At 40.5% G+C, this 23,410-nt stretch overlaps 1 protein-coding gene across 4 annotated transcripts in view; it reads right to left on the minus strand.

Annotated features, from left to right (window-relative positions):
- Positions 1 to 5,363: 5,363 nt before the first annotated feature.
- LOC139468664 (uncharacterized) overlaps positions 5,364 to 23,410 on the minus strand; it is a 28,072-nt gene continuing 10,025 nt past the window's right edge. For 2 of the 4 annotated variants that reach the window (XM_071250789.1, XM_071250788.1), the window contains exons 2-6: positions 21,901 to 21,987; positions 9,835 to 9,906; positions 8,899 to 9,135; positions 7,814 to 7,925; positions 5,364 to 7,122 (exon numbers count right to left, since the gene is read on the minus strand). In XM_071250789.1, coding sequence (XP_071106890.1) covers positions 7,116 to 7,122; positions 7,814 to 7,925; positions 8,899 to 9,135; positions 9,835 to 9,895 — 417 coding nt within the window. In that variant the 5' untranslated portion in view covers positions 9,896 to 9,906; positions 21,901 to 21,987 and the 3' untranslated portion in view covers positions 5,364 to 7,115. Of the gene's footprint in view, positions 7,123 to 7,813; positions 7,926 to 8,898; positions 9,136 to 9,834; positions 9,907 to 10,304; positions 10,324 to 21,900; positions 21,988 to 23,410 lie in introns of those variants that run through there. The other 2 variants (XM_071250787.1, XM_071250790.1) reach the window with 2 other exon arrangements.

Genomic DNA, 23,410 nt, shown 5'->3' on the forward strand with positions numbered 1-23,410 from the left:
GGTACAGGTTCAAGGATGAGGGTGTTGTGTACTGTACATGTTTATGGTACAGGTTCAAGGATGAGGGCCTTGTGTACTGTACATGTTTATGGTACAGGTTCACGGATGAGGGCCTTGTGTACTGTACATGTTTATGGTACAGGTTCACGGATGAGGGCTTTGTGTACTGTACATGTTTATGGTACAGGTTCATGGATGAGGGCCTTGTGTACTGTACATGTTTATGGTACAGGTTCACGGATGAGGGCCTTGTGTACTGTACATGTTTATTGTAGAGGTTCAAGGATGAGGCTGCGGTGTACTGTGTGACACACGAATTAACACGCCCATTGACGCACAGATTAACGTAATGACACACACATTAACACGCCCATTGACGCACAAATTAACGTAATGACACACGCATTAACACGCCCATTGACGCACACATTAACGTAATGACACACGAATTAACATGCACATTGACGAACACATTAACGTTATGACACACGCATATTGACGAACGGATTAACGTAATGACACACACATTAACATGCACATTGACGGACGCATTAACGTAATGACACACGCATTAACACACCCATTGACGAACACATTAACGTAATGACAAGTTTGAATAAGTACTAAATATACCAAAAAATTATTCGTGCTTGTCAAAACTCCTTTTTACACACAAGCTCTTTCGCCGTTCAACGGCTCTGCAGGTGTATTTGAATTGAGTGTATATGTGTGTCAGTCCCCAGGTTGTCTTATCCTTCAATGTGTTTACATGAGGTTTCATAGGTTTTATGTTGATATTACGAGTATCAATCGAAACTGACAATGTATATTCGTTCAACCGAAGTGTGTTTGTAGGACATATACGATGCACCGACTCTCAACATGAAGACACTTGTATAATAAGGCACATAATGAAATCTCACTGGCAAATCAGGCATGACTTGTCACAGATTGGTATTCATCAGCTCACAGATTGGTATTCATCAGCTCACAGTGTGGTATTGAAGGAAACATTTAAATCATGTCATGTTTTATTAGTAACCATAGCAACGGGTGCCATCTTAGTTATTTGGTGTTATTCGCTAATGGTTATGCATTAATACATTTCAGACCCTCGGAATGTTTCAGTGACTGATGAGACAAGTGCTGGGATGAAATTACCCAACCGCCACCATTGTCAGTTGAGGCTACGATATTGTAAAAACAAACCACCGGTCATGTTTTCACCCCAAACCAACATCCCTTTTAAGTGTGTAGTAGCAGAGTTCATACAACGATTTCAGATTTTATTTATCCAGATATATATCAGTCAAGCTTGCGATGGTGCGAGATACACCCCCAAATCATTAGCTAGCTTCCCCCATAAGGGACAGTCGGCCTGACGCCCCTGTACCCCCACAGCCTCAGTCATCCATCTGTATCAGGGAGCTGGAACCTGCTTCGTCCGACCCATGGATTTTCCGCCAGGTTCTCAGATTCCAAACCGTGCTAAACACAATGCCACACGGAAGCTGTGATGGTGATCAGCCAATAGGTTCCGTTTGATGACTCTCTTTGACGCCATTTCTGGTGCTCTCCCACGGTTCCTAAATGTTCTGGTGGACGGAGTCGTTTGGGATGCCATTGTCGCTTCATTGTGCAGCCGTTTCGTGGTAAAGATAGGGTCAGTTGTGCACTTCGTGATAAAAAGGATGAAGTTTACCATGATTGTAGATATTGATGTTACCATCATTTATGGATATGGCACCATTAAGAAAAATCCAATATGGCCGCCATTTACAAAGACGGCCACCAGACACTAGTTTTAGGCCCTAGTTATTGACTAAAAAATTAAAATAAAAATTCGTTTGCAAATACCTTAACATTTGTTTAAAAAAAACATGTTCTGGTTTTATTGTAATTTGTTTTTCATTTTAAAAAAAATAACTAGTGTAAGAAAAAGTATTTAAAATGTGAAAAAGTGTGCACTTTGAGTTGAAAAAGCATGAAAATTGACACCGTTGTAGGTTGTATAGATATTGTAGATACAATATATCTTGTACGAACATGATCCACAACCTACATATATTGTGGAAAATGAACATTTTGAAACGTAATAACCCAACGTTACATAGGCAGGCATGTCTTTCATTTTCTGCATATCAGTATGACTTACTGTCTCTCTGTCCACATTACCAGCCCTTTCGTGACAGACATAAGGTGGACTGAGTTATGTCCCTTCTATGTCCCTCCTATTGACCAATCAGATTCCACATCTCATATCACTTGCATTTGCTTTAAAAAAAAGGCGACGCACAGTAAAGACGGGTCTCACCTCGCGAAGTGCATCAAACCACTTGAAAAGATTTGGAAAATATATATATCAGAAAGCTGGAATATTTCTGAGTGCGGCGTTAAACGACAAACAAACACACAAAGCTGTACACCATGTCAATGCAGAACAGATCCCAATTGTTGCATCTGATCAAACCTTGTTTCAAACAGCAAAACAAGTACCATGGAAATAGCCTGATAGGTATGTGAAGATCACGTTGTCATGATGCTCAGTGGCCTTCATCTAGGAATAGCAGCACTGAGCACAGCTGGGGACTGGCTTGGTGAAAGTGCTTGGAAATTTGCATTTTCTGAAGCAAAGTTTGCTTCTCCAAGAACAATTGATTGCTTTTGGAAAGATGCAAATATATCCAGAACAAGACACTTGCATGACATCACAGTCCCAAGTCTCTTCATATTGATGTCAAAAGCTTACAGGGAAGACACATCAGGTTTGTCAACAGCAATACTTCCATATCCTAGCACATGGAGAGGTGACAAAACACAAGAAAGTCCTCGGTTCAAATTCTAGTCAACAAGTTGAAGTTGACTTTGACGTGTATAAGTGCTCACTCGCAAAGATAATTCCATGGGATTTTTACTTGACCATGTTGATTGTGTCCACTGGCTTCCAGTGTATTTGCGTGACATGACTAGCATCGAAACATCCTACAGTGGAGGAGGAATTCCAGAAAGGTGCATGGTTGTGTAAAATGTAGATCATGAGGATTTTGGGATTAGATCATGAGGATTTAGGGATTAGATTATGAGCATGTGGGGATTAGATCCTGAGGGTATGGGGATTAGATCATGAGGATGTGGGGATTAGATCATGAGGATGTGGGAATTAGATCATGAAGATGTGGGGATTAGATCATGAGGACGTGGGGATTAGACCATGAGCATATGGGGATTAGATCATGAGGATGTGGGGACTAGATCATGAGGACGCGGGGACTGGATCATGAGGACGCGGGGATTGGATCATGAGCATGTGGGGATTGGATCATGAGCACGTGGGGATTGGATCATGAGGGTGTGGGGATTGGATCATGAGCATGTGGGGATTGGATCATGAGGATGTGGGAATTAGATCATGAAGATGTGGGGATTAGATCATGAGGACGTGGGGATTAGACCATGAGCATATGGGGATTAGATCATGAGGATGTGGGGACTAGATCATGAGGACGCGGGGACTGGATCATGAGGACGCGGGGATTGGATCATGAACATGTGGGGATTGGATCATGAACATGTGGGGATTGGATCCTGAGGATGTGGGGATTGGATCATGAGCATGTGGGGATTGGATCATGAGCATGTGGGTATTGGATCATGAGCATGTGGGGATTGGATCATGAGCATGTGGGGATTGGATCATGGGCATGTGGGGACTGGATCATGGGCATGTGGGGACACGAGGACGTGGGGATTGGATCACGAGGACGTGGGGATTGGATCACGAGGACGTGGGGATTGGATCACGAGGACGTGGGGATTGGATCACGGGGACGTGGGGATAAACAAATAACAACCACTTGTGGCAAGCAGGTTCAAGGGTCCTATGTCGTCAATGATCTGCATCAGTGTTCATATGAAGAAGCTGACACAAGATTCTTTGTGCACATGTCAGTGCTGCCAGACAGGGTCATGACAGGGTTTTGCTTTGAACAGTTGATACCGATGTCATTTTTCTGGCCATTGCATCGTTCGACGGACTAGATTGTCGCCCTTTGATCACTTCTTCCCAACCTCATTAATCTCGAGTATAAAACTGCATATTAATCAAATTAGCAGGAACCACCGTGCTTGATGAATGCGATTCAACTGTAAACTAACCTGTGGCATTATTTTTAGAGTATGTGGCATTATATTGATAGTATGTGGCATTATATTGATAGTATGTGGCATAATATTGATAGTATGTAGCATTATATTGATAGTTTCTGTGGCAGTATATTGATAGTATGTGGGATTTTATTGATAGTATGTGGCATTATATTGTTAGGATGTGGCAATATATTGATAGTATGTGGCATTATATTGATAGTATATAGCATTATATTGATAGTATGTGGCATTAGATTGATAGAATGTGGCATTATATTGATAGTTTCTGTGGCATTATATTGATAGTATGTGGCATTTTATTGATAGTTTCTGTGGCATTATATTGATAGTATGTGGCATTAGACTGATAGTACGTGGCATTATATTGATAGTATGTGACATTATATTGATAGTATGTGGCATTAGATTGATAGAATGTGGCATTATGTTGATAGTTTCTGTGGCATTATATTGATAGTATGTGGCATTTTATTGATAGTTTCTGTGGCATTATATTGATAGTATGTGGCATTTACATTGATAGTATGTGGCATTATATTGATAGTATGTGGCATTATATTGATAGTATATGGCATTATATTGACAGTATGTGACATTATATTGATAGTATGTGGCATTATATTGACAGTATGTGGCATTATATTGATAGTATGTGGCATTATATTGACAATATGTGGCATTATATTGATAGTATGTGGCATTATATTGACAGTATGTGGCATTATATTGATAGTATGTGGCATTATATTGACAGTATGTGGCATTATATTGATAGTATGTGGCATTACATTGATGGTATGTGGCATTATATTGATAGTATGTGGCATTACATTGATGGTATGTGGCATTATATTGATAGTATGTGGCATTTTATTGATAGTTTCTGTGGCATTATATTGATAGTATGTGGCATTTACATTGATAGTATGTGGCATTATATTGATAGTATGTGGCATTATATTGATAGTATATGGCATTATATTGACAGTATGTGACATTATATTGATAGTATGTGGCATTATATTGACAGTATGTGGCATTATATTGATAGTATGTGGCATTATATTGACAATATGTGGCATTATATTGATAGTACGTGGCATTATATTGACAGTATGTGGCATTATATTGATAGTATGTGGCATTATATTGACAGTATGTGGCATTATATTGATAGTATGTGGCATTACATTGATGGTATGTGGCATTATATTGATAGTTTCTTTGGCATTATATTGATTTCGGTATGAGTTCAGGCGATGTGTTTCATGGTGTTTTGGAAAAAGTAAATTAGATAATATTTTGCATTTATTTATATTCATTTTGCATTCCTTGATAATTCAACCACACCAGGAAATACTTTAAGTGAGAACAAATACATCACAACACTCGTCCTTACAACAAGAATTGCTGTTAGATTCGCTGTCTGTCGTAGATCTTCTTAAACCAAGAAATGCAGTAGCGAAGGCCAACCAAACTAAACTGAGAGATGGATATGTGTACCCAACTCACACACAGGAGTCCCAAAGAGGGACAGGTCAGCTGAAATTGCTGAGGCAGAAGGCGGCCTCTTAAACACTTAATACAACAACAACAACAACAACAACAACAACAACAACAACACACTCGTCTCCGTTAGATACCGTTTTAATCACAACTCGCTACCCTTCGCTGAATACGTTTTGAAATATAGTAAACCATTTTTATAACGAACGTGCTTTTAACGGACTGACGGATTTAACGAACACATTTTGTGCCGTATATATGCTGTATATATGCTTACAACGAACTACGGTTATATCGAACTAAAATCAGTGGTCCCCTTTGAGTTCGTTATAACCGCACTTTACTGTACATGCGTAATAAAAACGGTATCTAGCGGGGAGTGTTTAGCAACTATATTTCTTACTCACCAGTGAAGAGCTCACAGAGGAGCTTCTAATGCACACTCGATGACCCCTGACGTTGCAGGGCGTTATTGCGCCGGTGTATTTGTTAACTATGGAATACTGTAAGGGACATTCTCGCGATCTCGCATTCTCGCGATCTCGACCTTTGGAAACGAGGTACCCAAAGTGCTATGTACCAAAAACACGAGAAATCTCGCGTTCACGCGATCTCGCATTCTCGTGTTTTTGGTACATAGCACTTTTTGTCAAAAGTCGACAACGCGAGAATGCGACATTTGGACATGATGCAAAATCTCGCAATCTCGCAATCTCGACTTGTCAAATTAGGCCACAAAAGCACGAAATCGCGAGAACGCGAGAATGCGACATTTCATTATCTCGCGATCTAGTTTCTGTGGCATTATATTGATATTGGCCAAATCTCGCGTTCTTGCGATCTCGCATTCTCGTGTTTTGGGCATTTACCTCGTTTCCAAAGGTCAAGATCGCGAGAATGCGAGATCGCGAGAATGTCCCTTACAGTATTCCATATTTATGATATATTATTATATATTCTTGTTTTACTTTTAAACAATAAAATATATATATGATATAAAAGATATACATATGTTACATGGAATATGTATAATCCCTGAAATTTTCAGGGAATATATTTAATATTTGATTCTCTGAGGGAATATACATAATCCCTAAATTTTTCAGGTATTATACATATTCCCTGATTTAACATCAAGGTTTTTTTAGACATATTCCCTTTATATATATCGGTCGGTCACATCGCCTCTTTCAAACACCTTTAACACTATTTTTTCATTTCAGAAATAGAGTAAGTAACTAAAATTGTCATTCTTGTTAATTAAAGGGGATATGAGCCTTTCGTTATATTTCCTTTGAACCTATTCATTTTCTTTTTAAGAAACGCCAGGCAGTTTCTTCATACTTTCTCTGTCCGATTTCAATTTTTCTTCTTCCTCGGCTGGGGCTGTGGCGGACTTTCGTGAAGTTTTCTCTTTTTCTTGGCCTTCGCTCTCGGTTTTGTTATTGTCTGGAAAATAAAAAGGGATACAGATGCTGTTGTGATTCTCAGGGCGGCGCACGACGACATGGTGTTTCAACCCGTGTTCCCCGGCCGCGTCATACCAAAAGACGCTACAAGGTGGTACTTGTTGTTACTAGGGCTGGGACTAGTCCAAATTTACTACCGGGTACCCACCTCCCTATTACCCGATCCTACCCGGGTACCCGCTGTAGGTCTCAAGAGATAGGTACAAAATGTCCGATTGGGAAACGTTTGACCGTACTCCTGTCAAAATGTATTTAGATACAGGTATAAAATGATTCGGTCATGCATACACTGAAGTTGACTGAAGTTTTATCTTTATGCAAACATATCAAGTCAGAAGGAATGTGTGCATAGTCGGAAAGAAATGTGATCATTTGTCACTTATAGTGAAACCATAGAGTTCTATGTGTTCGAAGATGACATCGCATCAGCTCAATAAATATAATGCACTGATATTATTTCGTTTAAGTACTCCAGAATACAGTGTCTTCACCACTGAGATCGAAGCACTGGTTCAAATACAATGTGCGTTGTTATTATCTAAGACACATTAACAAGAAGCAGTTGGTTTAAAACAGACAGAGAGGCAAGCCGTGAAATGACAGTAAGACGGACAGACGGATGGACAGTTGTTGGTTTGCACCCTGGTTCCTGACAGTGTCCATTTACTGACCTATTGTTATATCTTTTGACGCCTACGACAACTGCTGCTGTCGTGCCAACGAGCGCCACAGCACCAACGACTAATCCCACTGTCAAAGCTACAGGGAATCCGTCTGAAACATCTGAAACATTCGACATACGAATATAAAAATGGACATGTTGTAGATAGATAACAGCGCTATGATCACAGAGGCAGTCGAAACGTTCCATATATATGGCAACCTCAAGTGGACCACTAATTTTAGTTCGTAATAACCGTATTTCGTTGTACATTGAATACCTATAACTGATAACACATTTAGAATTTTACTTGTCCTGTCTTTGTACTTGTCTGGACAAATCACTGATATCTGGAATGATCATACCAAGTAGTTGGTAGAATTATGTCCTCTTTTTGTCCAATTCGGACCTCCATACACAACTTTTCTCTGTACCGCGATACGATGGAGTTCTCTCCCTTGTCAAACAGAACGCGAGGCCCGGCTTTTACTCGGAGTTACTAAATTGTAAATAATGAAGTTTTATGAGTAAAACATGCATTGTTAGATAAATAAATGACATTTGATATAGAGAACACGAGTAATAATAAAGGTTAGTGTGTGCATTTTGTTCCGTTTAGCGAACATGACAAGTACCGCGATACCCCGAGGTTGCAGGCTATATTACGGTGTGTCAGCTTAATGCGGGAGGAAAGCCCAAAGTGATGCAGGTCTCAGACGTTTACCACTTCGGTGAAACCCACAAGCACGGGTATGGTGCTGACGAACCTAGAAACATTATCGGGGCGAACCGGGATTCAAACCCACAATCATAGGTTTCTGGTGTGCCCAAGGGGCGCAACTCTGCACACTTAGACGACTGGGCCACCCGTACTCCCCGTACGCTTGGTAGATGTAGTAGATGTAGTAGGTGTGTGTGTGTGTGTGTGTGTGTGTGTGTGTGTGTGTGTGTGTGTGTGTGTGTGTGTGTGTGTGTGTGTGTGTGTGTGTGTGTGTGTGTGTGTGTGTGTGTGTGTGTGTGTGTGTGTGTGTGTGTGTGTGTGTGTGTGTGTTGTGTATATCAAATATTAACACATATTGTACAATAAATACTTACTTGTTTCTTTGTTACAGGCCCACTGAAAGAACACCGTCTCAGTTTGACCAGTGAGACTTGTCTCCACCAGGTAGATGTGACACGTGTTCGTGGTGGAGAGGAATTCTCCAGCTATACACAACTCCGTCGTGTTACAGCGAGTCTTGCAGGCACTCAGGCTTGTGTCGGTCGCCGAGTCACTCCGCAGGCTGTCCGACCCCTTCTGTCCCGGAACCTCACTGAAGCTGCATGACTGACCTGACGCACAAAAAGTCAATGGGGAGTGAGTGAATATGGATTTAGGCCGCTTTTAGCAATATTCCAGCAATATCACGGCGGGGGACACCAGAAATGGGCTTCACACATTGTACCCGTGTCGGGAATAGAACCCGGGTCTTCGGCGTGACGAGCGAACGCTTTAACCACTAGGCTACCCGACCGCCCCCAGAAGTCAATGGATTTAAGCTTCTTATAAAGACTAGAACCGACATATCTCTACACTCCATGATACAAAGGATAGAATCCACAGAGTATTAATGCATGGCTACACAAACACACATGAACAAACAAACCGGTTTTAGAAATACCCCAGAGAAGATACGCCTGACAAAGTTCTAAAGTAAAACCGTCAGCTTCAATAAACCCTGATTGCTCTTTGGGTTTATTCTTCTAAATATTAGTTTTGGTCTTAAGGATGTTTTTAGTATTAGAGATTTGTCATGTCTTAAGACAATACAGTAAACTACGGCTATTAGTCTATATAGCGAACTCAAAGGGACTACAAATTTTAGTTCGTTATAACCGTAGTTCGTTATAGGCATATATACAGCAAATGGCAGGGACCTAAAACTAGTTCGTTATATCCGCTAGTTCGTTATTAGCGTGTTCGTTATAAACGTAGTTTACTGTAATGACAAAAGATAGGACGATTAAAGGTTTAAACAAATGTCGCATTACCTTTGGCCACAGGAAACACAATAAGAACAAGTGGAAACATCAGCATTCTCCCTGGCGTCATGGTCGGAGACGCTGAAACAGAAACACTGGAAGTCTTAAACGGATCAGTGAGGCGAAGGTGAAATGGGGTTTAACGCCGCGTTCAAGATTATTGTACTTCTATAGCGAGGTGCATGCCTGTGTATGTGTGTGTGGCTGCTTGTACTAGTCGGACTAATGCCGATTTATAGTGCTAGCCCACTGAGATACCATGCCGCAGTTTAACATGCATACCCCACTCAGACACAGTATACTGACTCCGAGCCGACCAGTCCTTGTTTTAGACCCTTAATGCCGAGCACCAGACAAGTGAACGGGTGAACGTCTTTTTGTATGACGCGGCAGGGAGTCGAACCACAGTCCTTCCTCTCTCCGGGCAGGCACTCCGTGCAGTAGACCACAGACTACAATTGTAAGGTTTCCTTACATACGCATGTCATGTATGGTGTCGACACTGAGGGGTCTCTGATTTTCGAAAGCCTTTTGTCCTTTTGCCTTCAGTTTTATAGTGTCTTTATATAAAGTACAGCGTCTATTATTGCTGTCATATGCTCACCGACTTTCCAAACACCCCGCTGACATCATTAAAAATGTGCAAGTATTCGTGAGGATTCGTGTTTGGGTATTTGTCACTTTCTTCGCCTTTTATCGAGGATAATGAGACTACAATGGTCGGACTGTGAATAGTTGTTTCATATATTTTTATACGAATGCAATTAATGTGCATTCAATGTATTGTATACCTGTCATCGTGTATCCGTCCCGGTAACAACATTGAAAACCGGCCCTTCAAAATACAGTAAACTACGGTTATAACGAACTCAAAGGGACTACTATTCGTTATAACCGTAGTTTACTGTATGTCGTAATGAGGTTGTTAAAACGGTTATATCGAAGCCTATAGACCCTGAGAACATGATGTTCTATTGCGATGTTGTCTTGTGTAAACCAGAGAATCAATGGTAGCTCAACTTCACTGAATTATGTTACTGTTTTACGAACATTAAACACGGTTTTTTTACGTATGAGAACATAATGTTTATCTTTTTATGTTCTTCAGTCTGTAAATTATTCATTCACAGGTGATATGTGATAATGTGCCATATCGCGTTGCCTATTTAATTCAGCGAAGTCTTTGAAGGTATACAAATTCAGTACACGTTTTTAGATTCTAGACTTATACGTTTTATTAGCATTTGAATGTGGTATTTATTTCATTGTTTGTTTCTAGCGAGGATAAATAAGAGAAGCAAACATTCTTCGGGTTATCTAGTAATGATAGGTGAGGTGAAATGGGGTTTAACGTCACGTCTAAGACTATTGCACTTATATAGCGACCTGCTTGAACAGGTGTGTGTGTGTGTGTGTGTGTGTGTGTGTGTGTGTGTGTGTTTGTGTGTTTGTGTGTGCTTGTACTAGTCGGACTGATGCCCACTCAGACACAGTATACTGACTCCGAGTCGACAGTATTTGTTTAAGACCCTTAATGCCGAGCACCTGACAGGGTAACAACAAGTACCATCTTTAAACGTCTTTTGGTGTGACGCTGTCGGGGATCGAACCCCGGACCTTCCTCTCTCCGGGCGAACGCTCTACCACTAGACCACGGAGGCGGTTCTGGTAATGATTAAACACATTGTTTTTAATTCATTTTCTGTTGAGGTCATGTATGCCTGCTTAATTGATTTTATCCAAAGTCAAAATGGATTATAGTATTGATAACTGTTGCAATGTTTACTGGATTGCCACAGTGGGTATATTTTCAAACGGACTATCTAATAAAAGTGAACATCTATATCTCATTGAGAGTGTGTTAGAAACATATTTAATTCAGTGTTGTTTGCATATATGGATGTATAAACATTAACCACCGTGCTCAAGCTGACATATATACATTATGCATAGGTTGCGTTGCCTTGGTCGTGTAAATATAGCGTGCCAAGCTTTGCATGACCATTGGCAACTGGTTTGACGTTAAACTTAACATGCATAGTAAACACCTCCAATATTAAGCAACAACGTGCCAGATTACATTGTCATGTGTACTATAGACGTTAAGTAAGTATGAAATGTCTGAAGGAGAACAATGTATTTGGCAGTTTAATATTCAATATTTCCATTTTCATACAATTGTGCTTCACTGGGTCCTACTTGCTGAACATGTGGATAATAGGAGAACGGAACACTCCTCCATACAGTACGTGTATGTTCACCCTCTTCTCCAATTGCATTGGGAACCCCTGAAACATTTGATCGTGGGTTTGAATCCCGGTTCGCCCCGATTGTTTCTAGGTTTGTCAGCACCATACCCGTGCTCGTGGGTTTCACCAAAGTGGTTAACGTCTGAGACCTGCATCATTTTGGGCTTTCCTCCCACATTAAGCTGACACGGTGTGATATAACTGTAATACTTTCAAGAGAGGCGTTCAACCCCACTCACTCACTAACTCTTTTCCAATTGTCGTTGCATCACTTCTCGTAGAGATTTATGATAATATAATCGTTTGAGTGTTTTTCTGTTGGTTGGTTGTTTTGTTGTTTTACGCCGCTCTCAGCAATATTCCAGCTATATGACGGCGCTCTGTAAATAATCGAGTCTGGACCAGACAATCCAGTGATTAATATCATGAGCATCGATCCACGCCATTGGGGTCGACGACATGCTTCAACCAAGTCAGCGACCCTGACCACCCGATCCCGTTAGTCGCCTTTTACGACAAGCATAGGTTGCTGAAGATCTATTCTACCCCGGAATCTTCACGGGTCGAGTGTTTTTCTGTATAATCTCTGTCATTACTAAGACCAAATACAGAACTAACTTGTCATGGAGAATGGTCATATTCTGGAATATAGAAATAATGGAAATAGGAGGAATCCTCATGATATAGATAGCCTGTCTCACAGTCCCTGGACCATATTATTTTCCCTTCCGCCATCCCTTTCTGTCATGCAAAAGCCCTCAATTAAGCAAGTATAGATTTTCCACAATTTCACTGGGGATGCTTACAATTTAATTTAAATATATTCAGAGACTAAGCTTTAGTCTATGATATAGACAATGAATTTTTTTATCAATACATGTAACTGTAAATATATGCATCGTCCATCCAAAAGATAATCATATACGTGTTTGCATTTAATATGGCGTTTCATTCATGTTCTGGGGTATAGATTTCGAGGGTTCAAGTACATTTTGTTTCAGACCAAAGTATTATTATCTGACATTCCCATTACAATCAGATCGTTTGCTTTGATACGATACCTCCCCGCGTTAAAAAACATCGATGGAAGGAAGACATAAGCGACCTTTTAAAAAAGAATGTGTTGGTTGTTAGGCCAAGCAGCTTTCTAGAAAGATGCGGTTTCATTTGTTTGCCAACTCGATTCGGAAATTTGATCTTTAGAAAGGAAAACTCACACAGAACACTACTGTCCCTTCCGATGTACTCCTTCTTTTAGTGTAGATGACACTAAATGACAGGTTATATTATTTATCCACAACAATATAATTGCGTGTACTCTTTCATTTCCATTCGAAACTGCCCGATTTCTTCATTTTCGAGACACAGATATTAGATATACTTCGCTCACGCTCTTAACTTCGAATATAGAAGCCTCGGCGCTGATTGCCACTTAGAAACATTACTCCACACCGAATAGTAACAGAGACGAGCTGCCCAAGATTGACTTGCAGTGAAATACATGGACATACACGGACTTTCATTGGCTAACAATGTACCACTGTTATTGGAAGTGATTCACCACACATGATTCATATAAGTTGTATTAGAATATACATTGCTATGATTAATATTGGTAGATGTCTCTTAATTTTAGAACATGAATAATGCAGAGCTTTTCGTGTTTTGTTGTTACTTGTTGTCTTAGCTATAAACAAGCAAGCAATGACCCCCCACCCCTCCCCCTCACACTAACAATATCAATCCTTAACTTATTCCCGATTGTCATGTCTCTCAATGCAATTATACACCTACCTACCTACCTACCTACCTACCTACCTACCTACCTACCTACCTACCTACCTACCTACCTACCTACCTACCTACCTACCTACCTACCTAACACACAAAGGCACGCAAGCACAACACACAAAGGCACTCACGCACCAACAGACAAAGGCACGCACGCACGCTCGCACGCACAATGTGTGCATGTTGATTGTACAGGTTCAAGGATGAAGACGTTGTGTACTGTGCATGTTTATGGTACAGGTTCACGGATGAGGGCCTTGTGTACTGTGCATGTTGATTGTACAGGTTCACGGATGAGGGCGTTGTGTACTGTGCATGTTTATTGTACAGTTTCACGGATGAGGGCGTTGTGTATTGTGCATGTTGATTGTACAGGTTCAAGGATGAGGGCCTTGTGTTCTGTACATGTTTATGGTACAGGTTCACGGATGAGGGCCTTGTGTACTGTGCATGTTGATTGTACAGGTTCACGGATGAGGGCGTTGTGTACTGTGCATGTTTATTGTACAGTTTCACGGATGAGGGCGTTGTGTATTGTGCATGTTTATTGTTCAGGTTCAAGGATGAGGGCCTTGTGTTCTGTACATGTTTATTGTACAGGTTCAAGGATGAGGGCCTTGTGTACTGTGCATGTTTATTGTACAGGTTCAAGGATGAGAGCGTTGTGTACTGTACATATTTATTGTACAGGTTCAAGGATGAGGGCGTTGTGTACTGTGCATGTTTATTGTACAGGTTCAAGGATGAAGACGTTGTGTACTGTGCATGTTTATTGTACAGGTTCAAGGATGAGGGCCTTGTGTACTGTGCATGTTTATTGTACAGGTTCACGGATGAGGGCGTTGTGTACTTAGCATGTTTGTTGTACAGGTTCAAGGATGAGGGCGTTGTGTTCTTAGCATGTTTATTGTACAGGTTTAAGAGGTTAAGAGCCGAAGAGGATTAATTCGTCTTATGACCAGCCAGGATAAATGACATGGATTAACTTGACCTAAGATCAAACAGTGGTTAGTTATTTAAACTGCAACAACCAAGGGATTATATATGACTGTATGTTAAAGAAGTATGTAGAGAGAAAATAAATTGAAGACGAATATCGATACAAACTAAGGTGTAGAAGGGTAGAAAGAATATAATTTTCAAAATCAGCATGGGTCATCACAATGGCTGGTTTAAGGAAGGTCGAGTTTGTCATGTTTGCTTGTGTCTTTGTTTAACGAGGCGCTCAGCAGTATTCCAGATATTCCAATATTCCAGACGACAGTAAATAATCGAGTCTGGACCAGACAATTCAGTAATTGACATCATATGCATCGATCCACTCAATTGAGATCGATGACATGCACAAACCACTTCAGTGAGCCTGCAACCCCATCCCGTTAGTCGCCTCTTACGACAAGCATAGTCGCCTTTTACGGCAAGCATAGGTTGCTTAAGACCTATTCTACCCCGGGTCAGTTTGTCATGTACAACAAGAACATTGCTACACAAACTTGCATTCACTGGAAGTGTATCAAGTAAAGGAAGATGCAACTTGAAATACATGTAACAAAAGGCTTTGTGTATGTTTTTCATGCATATTTTATACATTCGTATTGTTATTGGGTTGTATCTTTCCAATGATAGGTAAGGGAATATGCAGTCAGCGCTAATATGCAATTAAACACTTAACGTAGTGACACACGAATTAACACGCCCATTGACGCACACATTAACGTAATGACACACGAATTAACATGCACATTGACGCACAGATTAACGTAATGACACACGCATTAACACGCCTATTGACGCACACATTAACGTAATGACACACGCATTAACACGCCCACTGACGCACACATTAACGTAATGACACACGAATTAACATGCACATTGATGCACAGATTAACGTTATGACACACGCATATTGACGAACACATTAACGTAATGACACACACATTAACATGCACTTTGACGGACGCATTAACGTAATGACACACGGATTAAAATGCACATTGACGAACGCATTAACGTTATGACACACACACACATTGACGAACACATTAACGTAATAACACACGTCAACGCGAACATTGACGAACACATTAACGTAATAACACACGTCAACGCGAACACTGACGAACACATTAACGTAATGACACACGCATTAACACACATTGATGGACACATTAACGTAATGACACACGCATTAACACACACATTGACGGACACATTAACGTAATGACACCTGCATTAACACACACATTGACGGACACATTAACGTAATGACACACGCATTAACATGCACATTGACGGACGCATTAACGTAATGACACACGCATTAACAGGCACATTGACGGACACATTAACGTAATGACACCCGCATTAACACACACATTGACGCACACTTTAACGTAATGACACACGCATTAACACAAACATTGACGAACACATTAACGTAATGACACCAGCATTAACACACACATTGACAGACACATTAACGTAATGACACACGCATTAACACAAACATTGACGAACACATTAACGTAATGACAGGTGTATATGAATTGTGTGTATATGTGTGTCAGTCCGCAGATTGTCTTATCCTTCAATCTATTTACATGAAATTTTATAGGTTTTATGTTGATATTACGAGTATCAATCGAAACTAACAATGTATATTCGTTCAACCGAAGTGTGTTTGTAGGACATATGCGATGCACCGACTCTCAACATGAAGACACTTGTATAATAAGGCACATAATGAAATCTCTGAGGCAAATCAGGCATGACTTGTCACAGATTGGTATTCATCAGTTCACAGATTGGTATTCATCAGCTCACAGTGTGGTATTAAGGAAAAATTTAAGTCATGTCATGTATTAGTAACCATAGCAACGGGTGCCATCTTAGTTATTTGGTGTTATTCGCTAATGGTTATGCATTAATACATTTCGCACCCTCGGAATGTTTCAGTGACTAATTAGACAAGTGCTGGGATGAAATTACCCAACCGCCACCATTGTCAGTTGAGCCTACGATATTGTAAAACAAACCACCGGTGATGTTTTCACCCCGAAACAACATCCCTTTTAAATGTGCTGTAGCAGAGTTCATACAACGATTTCAGATTTGATTTGGGGGCACGGGTGTCCAGTCATCTAAGGTGCCGCGATTCGCTGTGCAGAGTTGCGTCCCTTGGGCACGCCAGAAACCTATGATTGTGGGTTCGAATCCCGGTTCGCCCCGATTATGTTTCTAGATTTGTCAGCACCATACCCGTGCTCGTGGGTTTCACCGAAGTGGTAAACGTCTAAGACCTGCATCACTTCAGGCTTTCCTCCCACATTAAGCTGACACACCGTGATATAACTGGAATACTGTTTAAAGCGGCGTTAAACCAAACTCACCCACTCACTCACTCCGATTTGATTTTATCCAGATATATTTCTGGATAAACATGTCTATTTGAGTCTCTAGATGAGACTGAAAGTTCAAAGGTTCAGTTGCGAGTAAACTCTCCACATGCCCGGATCACGGCCTCCACTATTGCGCCCATCCAGTAACACGCCGGATCTGTTGAAGGGGCTGATCGGTCCAGCTTGCGATGGTGCGAGATACACCCCAAAATCATTAGCTAGCCTCCCCCATAAGGGACAGTCGGCCTGACGCCCCTGTACCCCCACAGCCTCAGTAATCCATCTGTATCAGGGAGTTGGAACCTGCTCGCCCGACCCATGGATTTTCCGCCAGGTTCTCAGATTCCAAACCGTGCTAAACACAATGCCACACGGAAGCTATGATGGTGATCAGCCAATGGGTTCCGTTTGATCACTCCTTTTGACGCCATTCCTGCTGCTCTCCCACGGTTCCTAAACGTTCTGGTGGACGGAGTCGTTTGGGTTGCCATTGCAGCTTCATTGTGCAGCCGGGGGCACGGGTGGCCCAGTCGTCTAAGGCGCCGCGATTCGCTGTGCAGAGTTGCGTCCCTTGGTCACGCCAGAAACCTATGATTGTGGGTTCGAATCCCGGTTCGCCTCGATTATGTTTCTAGGTTTGTCAGCACCATACCCGTGCTCGTGGGTTTCACTGAAGTTGTAAACGTCTAAAACCTGCATCACTTCGGGCTTTCCTCCCACATTAAGCTGACACGCCGTGATATAACTGGAATACTGTTAAAAGCGGCGTTAAACCCAACTCACTCACTCACTCATTGTGCAGCCGCTTCGTGATAAAGATTGTGTCAGTTGTGCACTTCATGATAAAAAGGATGAAGTTTGCAATGATTGTAGATATTGGTGTCACCATCATTTATGGATATGGGACCATTAACAAAGACGGCCAAAGACGGCCACCAGACACTAGTTTTAGGCCCTAGTTATTGACTAAAAAATTAAAATAAAAATTCGTTTGCAAATACCTTAATATTTGTTTAAAAAAAACATTTTCTGGTTTTATTGTAATTTTTTTTTTCATTTAAAAAAAAATAACTAGTGTAAGAAAAAGTATTTTAAATGTGAAAAAGTGTGCACTTTGAGTTGAAAAAGCATGAAAATTGACACCGTTGTAGGTTGTATAGATATTGTAGATACAATATATCTTGTACGAACATGATCCACAACCTACATATATTGTGGAAAATGAACATTTTGAAACGTAATAACCCAACGTTACATAGGCAGGCATGTCTTTCATTTTCTGCATATCAGTATGACTTACTGTCTCTCTGTCCACATTACCAGCCCTTTCGTGACAGACATAAGGTGGACTGTGCACTTTGGAATAAGTAAGTTGATGTGCCTTCTGTTGAAGCCATGGATATGATGAACCCTCTATGTAGTCCATAGTTCAGGTAGGAATCGATCACCTTTAATAAGTGATTTGTTCTAATATGTGAGATAATTCACTGAAACTGCATGTTCATACTTCTATGATTATCATGTATATACATACCATCTTCGTGAGGCAAGGGGGTGAATTGACTGTACAAGTACTGTTTCCACCCGAACTAGGCTGGAATTTCGTGGCTCGATCTTCGCGCCACCACTGGCTATTACGAGTTATGTCCCTTCTATGTCCTTCCTATTGACCAATCAGATTCCACATCTCATATCACTTGCATTTGCTTTAAACAAAAAGGTGACGCACAGTAAAGACGGGTCTCACCTCGCGAAGTGCATCAAACCACTTGAAAAGATTTGGAAAATATATATATCAGAGAGCTGGAATATTTCTGAATGCGGCGTTAAACGACAAACGAACACACAAAGCTGTATACCATGTCAATGCAGAACAGATCCCAATTGTTGCATCTGATCAAACCTTGTTTCAAACAGCAAAACAAGTACCATGGGAATAGCCTGATAGGTATGTGAAGATCACGTTGTCATGATGCTCAGTGGCCTTCATCTAGGAATAGCAGCACTGAGCACAGCTGGGGACTGGCTTGGTGAAAGTGCATGGAAATTTGCATTTTCTGAAGCAAAGTTTGCTTCTCCAAGAACAATTGATTGCTTTTGGAAAGATTCAAATATATCCGGAACAAGACACCTGCATGACATCACAGCCCCATGTCTCTTCATATTGATGTCAAAAGCTTACAGGGAAGACACATCAGGTTTGTCAACAGCAATAATTCCATATCCTAGCACACGGAGAGGTGACAAAACACAAGAAAGTCCTCGGTTCAAATCCTAGTCAACAAGTTGAAGTTGACTTTGACGTGTATAAGTGCTCACTCGCAAAGCTAATTCCATGGGATTTTTACTTGACCATGTTGATTGTGTCCACTGGCTTCCAGTGCATTTGCGTGACATGAATAGCATCGAAACATCCTACAGTGGAGGAGGAATTCAAGAAAGGTGCATGTTTGTGTAAAATGTAGATCATGAGGATTTTTGGATTAGATCATGAGGATTTAGGGATTAGATTATGAGCATGTGGGGATTAGATCCTGAGGGTATGGGGATTAGATCATGAGCATATGGGGATTAGTATCATGAGGATGTGGGGACTGGATCATGAGGATGTGGGGACTGGATCACGAGGATGTGGGGACTGGATCACGGGGATGTGGGGACTGGATCACGGGGACGTGGGGACTGGATCACGGGGACGTGGGGACTGGATCACGGGGAGGTGGGGACTGGATCACGGGGACGTGGGGATAAACAAATAACAACCACTTGTGGTAAGCAGGTTCAAAGGTCCTATGTCGTCAATGATCTGCATCAGTGTTCACATGAAGAAGCTGACACAAGATTCTTTGTGCACATGTCAGTGGTGCCAGACAGGGTCATGACAGGGTTTTGCTTTGAACAGTTGATACTGATGTCATTTTTCTGGCCATTGCATCGTTCGACGGACTAGATTGTCGCCCTTTGATCACTTCTTCCCCACCTCATTAATCTCGAGTATAAAACTGCATATTAATCAAATTAGCAGGAACCACCGTGCTTGATGAATGCGATTCAACTGTAAACTAACCTGTGGCATTATATTGAGAGTATTTGGCATTATATTGATAGTATGATGCATTATATTGATAGTATGTGGCATAATATTGATAGTATGTGGCATTATATTGATAGTTTCTGTGGCATTATATTGATAGTATGTGGGATTTTATTGATAGTATGTGGCATTATATTGTTAGGATGTGGCAATATATTGATAGTATGTGGCATTATATTGATAGTATATAGCATTATATTGATAGTTTCTGTGGCACTATTTTGATGGTATATAGCATTATATTGATAGTATGTGGCATTATATTGATAGTATGTGGCATTATTTTGATGGTATATAGCATTATATTGATAGTTTCTGTGGCACTATTTTGATGGTATATAGCATTATATTGATAGTATGTGGCATTATATTGATAGTATGTGGCATTATTTTGATGGTATATAGCATTATATTGATAGTTTCTGTGGCACTATTTTGATGGTATATAGCATTATATTGATAGTATGTGGCATTATATTGATAGTATGTGGCATTACATTGATATTATGTAGCATTATATTGATAGTTTCTGTGGCACTATTTTGATGGTATATAGCATTATACTGATAGTATGTGGCATTATATTGATAGTATGTGGCATTACGTTGATATTATGTAGCATTATATTGATAGTTTCTGTGGCACTATTTTGATGGTATATAGCATTATACTGACAGTATGTGGCATTATATTGATAGTATGTGGCATTACATTGATAGTATGTGGCATTATATTGATAGTATGTGGCAATATATTGATAGTATGTGGCATTATATTGATAGTTTCTGTGGCATTGCTTTGATTTCGTTATGAGTTCAGGCGATGTGTATCATGGCGTTTGGAAAAAGTAAATTAGATAATATTTTGCAAACCTTGATAATTCAACCACACCAGGAAATACTTTAAGTGAGAACAAATTCATCACAACACTCGTCCTTACAACAAGAATTGCTGTTAGATTCGGTGTCTGTCGTAGATCTTCTAAAACCAAGAGATGCTATAGCGAAGGCCAACCAAACTAAACTGAGAGATGGACAGCTACTCGAACGAATATAAACAGAACAGCCAAAGATAAAAAATGAAACTATATCAACATACGAAAATAGAAGTCATATCAACAGAAATTCTGTGAATACCAAACTCACAATAGATATGTGTACCCAACTCACACACAGGAGTCCCAAAGAGGGACAGGTCAGCTGAAGTTGCTATGGCAGAAGGCGGCCTCTTAAACACGTAATGCAACAACAACAACAACACACTCGTCTCCGTTAGATACCGTTTTAATCACAACTCGCTACCCTTCGCTGAATACGTTTGAAAACCATTTTTATAACGAACGCGCTTTGAAGGGACTGACGGATTTAACGAACACATTTTGTGCCGTGTATATGCTGTATATACGCTTACAACGAACTACGGTTATATCGAACTAAAATCAGTGATCCCCTTTGAGTTTGTTATAACCGCACTTTACTGTACATGCGTAATAAAAACGGTATCTAGCGGGGAGTGTTTAGCAACTATATTTCTTACTCACCAGTGAAGAGATCACAGAGGAGCTTCTAATGCACACTCGATGACCCCTGACGTTGCAGGGCGTTATTGCGCCGGTGTTTTTGTTAACCTATAAGAAATTATAGGATATTGTCATATGTTTAAACGGTTTGTGGTACTGTATTATAAAGGCAGACCGAGCTAACCCATTTACTAACAACACACCGTTATAGAAAGTGTTTGTTGACATCACGTGTTTGGGCACTATTTTTGGAACCAGGTAGCCATTCAGGTGGCGTCGGAACTGTGCAACGGACTCGACAACATCTTCTCTATTCCTAGACAGAGAATCTACTTCAGATATTTCACAAAACACCATAGATGCATAGACACACCACATATGCATCGCAATACTGCATTATTAATATTAGGGTAACGCTATTTTCAGGGCATTATCATGTACAGAAAGGATAGGTCTTCCATTAACTGTACGTTGAAGGAGGGCAGTTGAAAAGACCGAGATCTTCTGCCAATGATAATGCCCTGAAAAATAGCGTTACCGTTATTATATCTGAAAAGGATAGAATTTATCAAATATAAGTTAACAATAATATCGGCTTTGAAACATTTACTTCAATCAACGAACGAATGTCAATGACCCACTTTAGCAAATATGGAAACGTCAAAGAACAAAACAGATGACGTCACTATTGAACATAAATATGACGTCACCTTACAACGGGCGTGATAATCCCGTCGTGGGCGTGATAATCCCGTCGTGGGCGTGATAGCTATAATGATAATTATAGTACATGTATTATATAGGTCAAGTCCGTGAGGTTTGTAGTTGCCTGATCCATCGCAGGATTTGCGAACAAATACGTTCACAAGAGAGGGGGTCACGGGTGGCCCAGTCTTCTAAGGCGACACGATTCGCTGTCCAGAGTTGCGTCCCTTGGGTACGCCAGAAACCTATGATTGTGAGTTTGAATCCCGGTTCGCCCCGATTATGATTCTAGGTTGTTAGCACCTCATCCGTGCTTCACCGAAGTGGTAAACGTCTGAGACCTGCATCACTTCGACATGCCCTCATATAGATTGCCAAAAAAGTGTTATAATATGATGATAGTTTATGATAATAATGGGAAAAGAAACTGGGTTACAGGTGTTAGAGAATTACTTTTCAGTTGTGGCTTTGGTGATATTTGGCAAATCCAAAATGTGATTTCCAAATCAATGTTTATACTTTCATTAACCCAGAGATTAAAGGATATTTATTTACAATCTTGGACAGCATCACTGACTCTAACAAACAAGTGCTTTTATTACAAAATGTTTAAATCAGAAATAATTATGGAAGATTATTTATCAAAAGTTAATGTTAAAAAATTTCGAACGGCTCTTTCACGTTTTAGATGTTCTTCTCACGACCTTTTAATAGAAACAGGGCGCTATGTAAACATTCCTCGTGAAGAAAGAATCTGTAATCTATGTAGTTTAAACTTAGTAGAAGATGAATTTCATTTCTTACTTGGATGTCCAGTGTATTTACA

Source organism: Haliotis cracherodii, unplaced genomic scaffold (genome assembly GCF_022045235.1).
Source record: "Haliotis cracherodii isolate W230 unplaced genomic scaffold, xgHalCrac1.p SCAF_2, whole genome shotgun sequence".
In the NCBI taxonomy this organism is placed as follows: Eukaryota; Metazoa; Mollusca; class Gastropoda; order Lepetellida; family Haliotidae; genus Haliotis; species Haliotis cracherodii.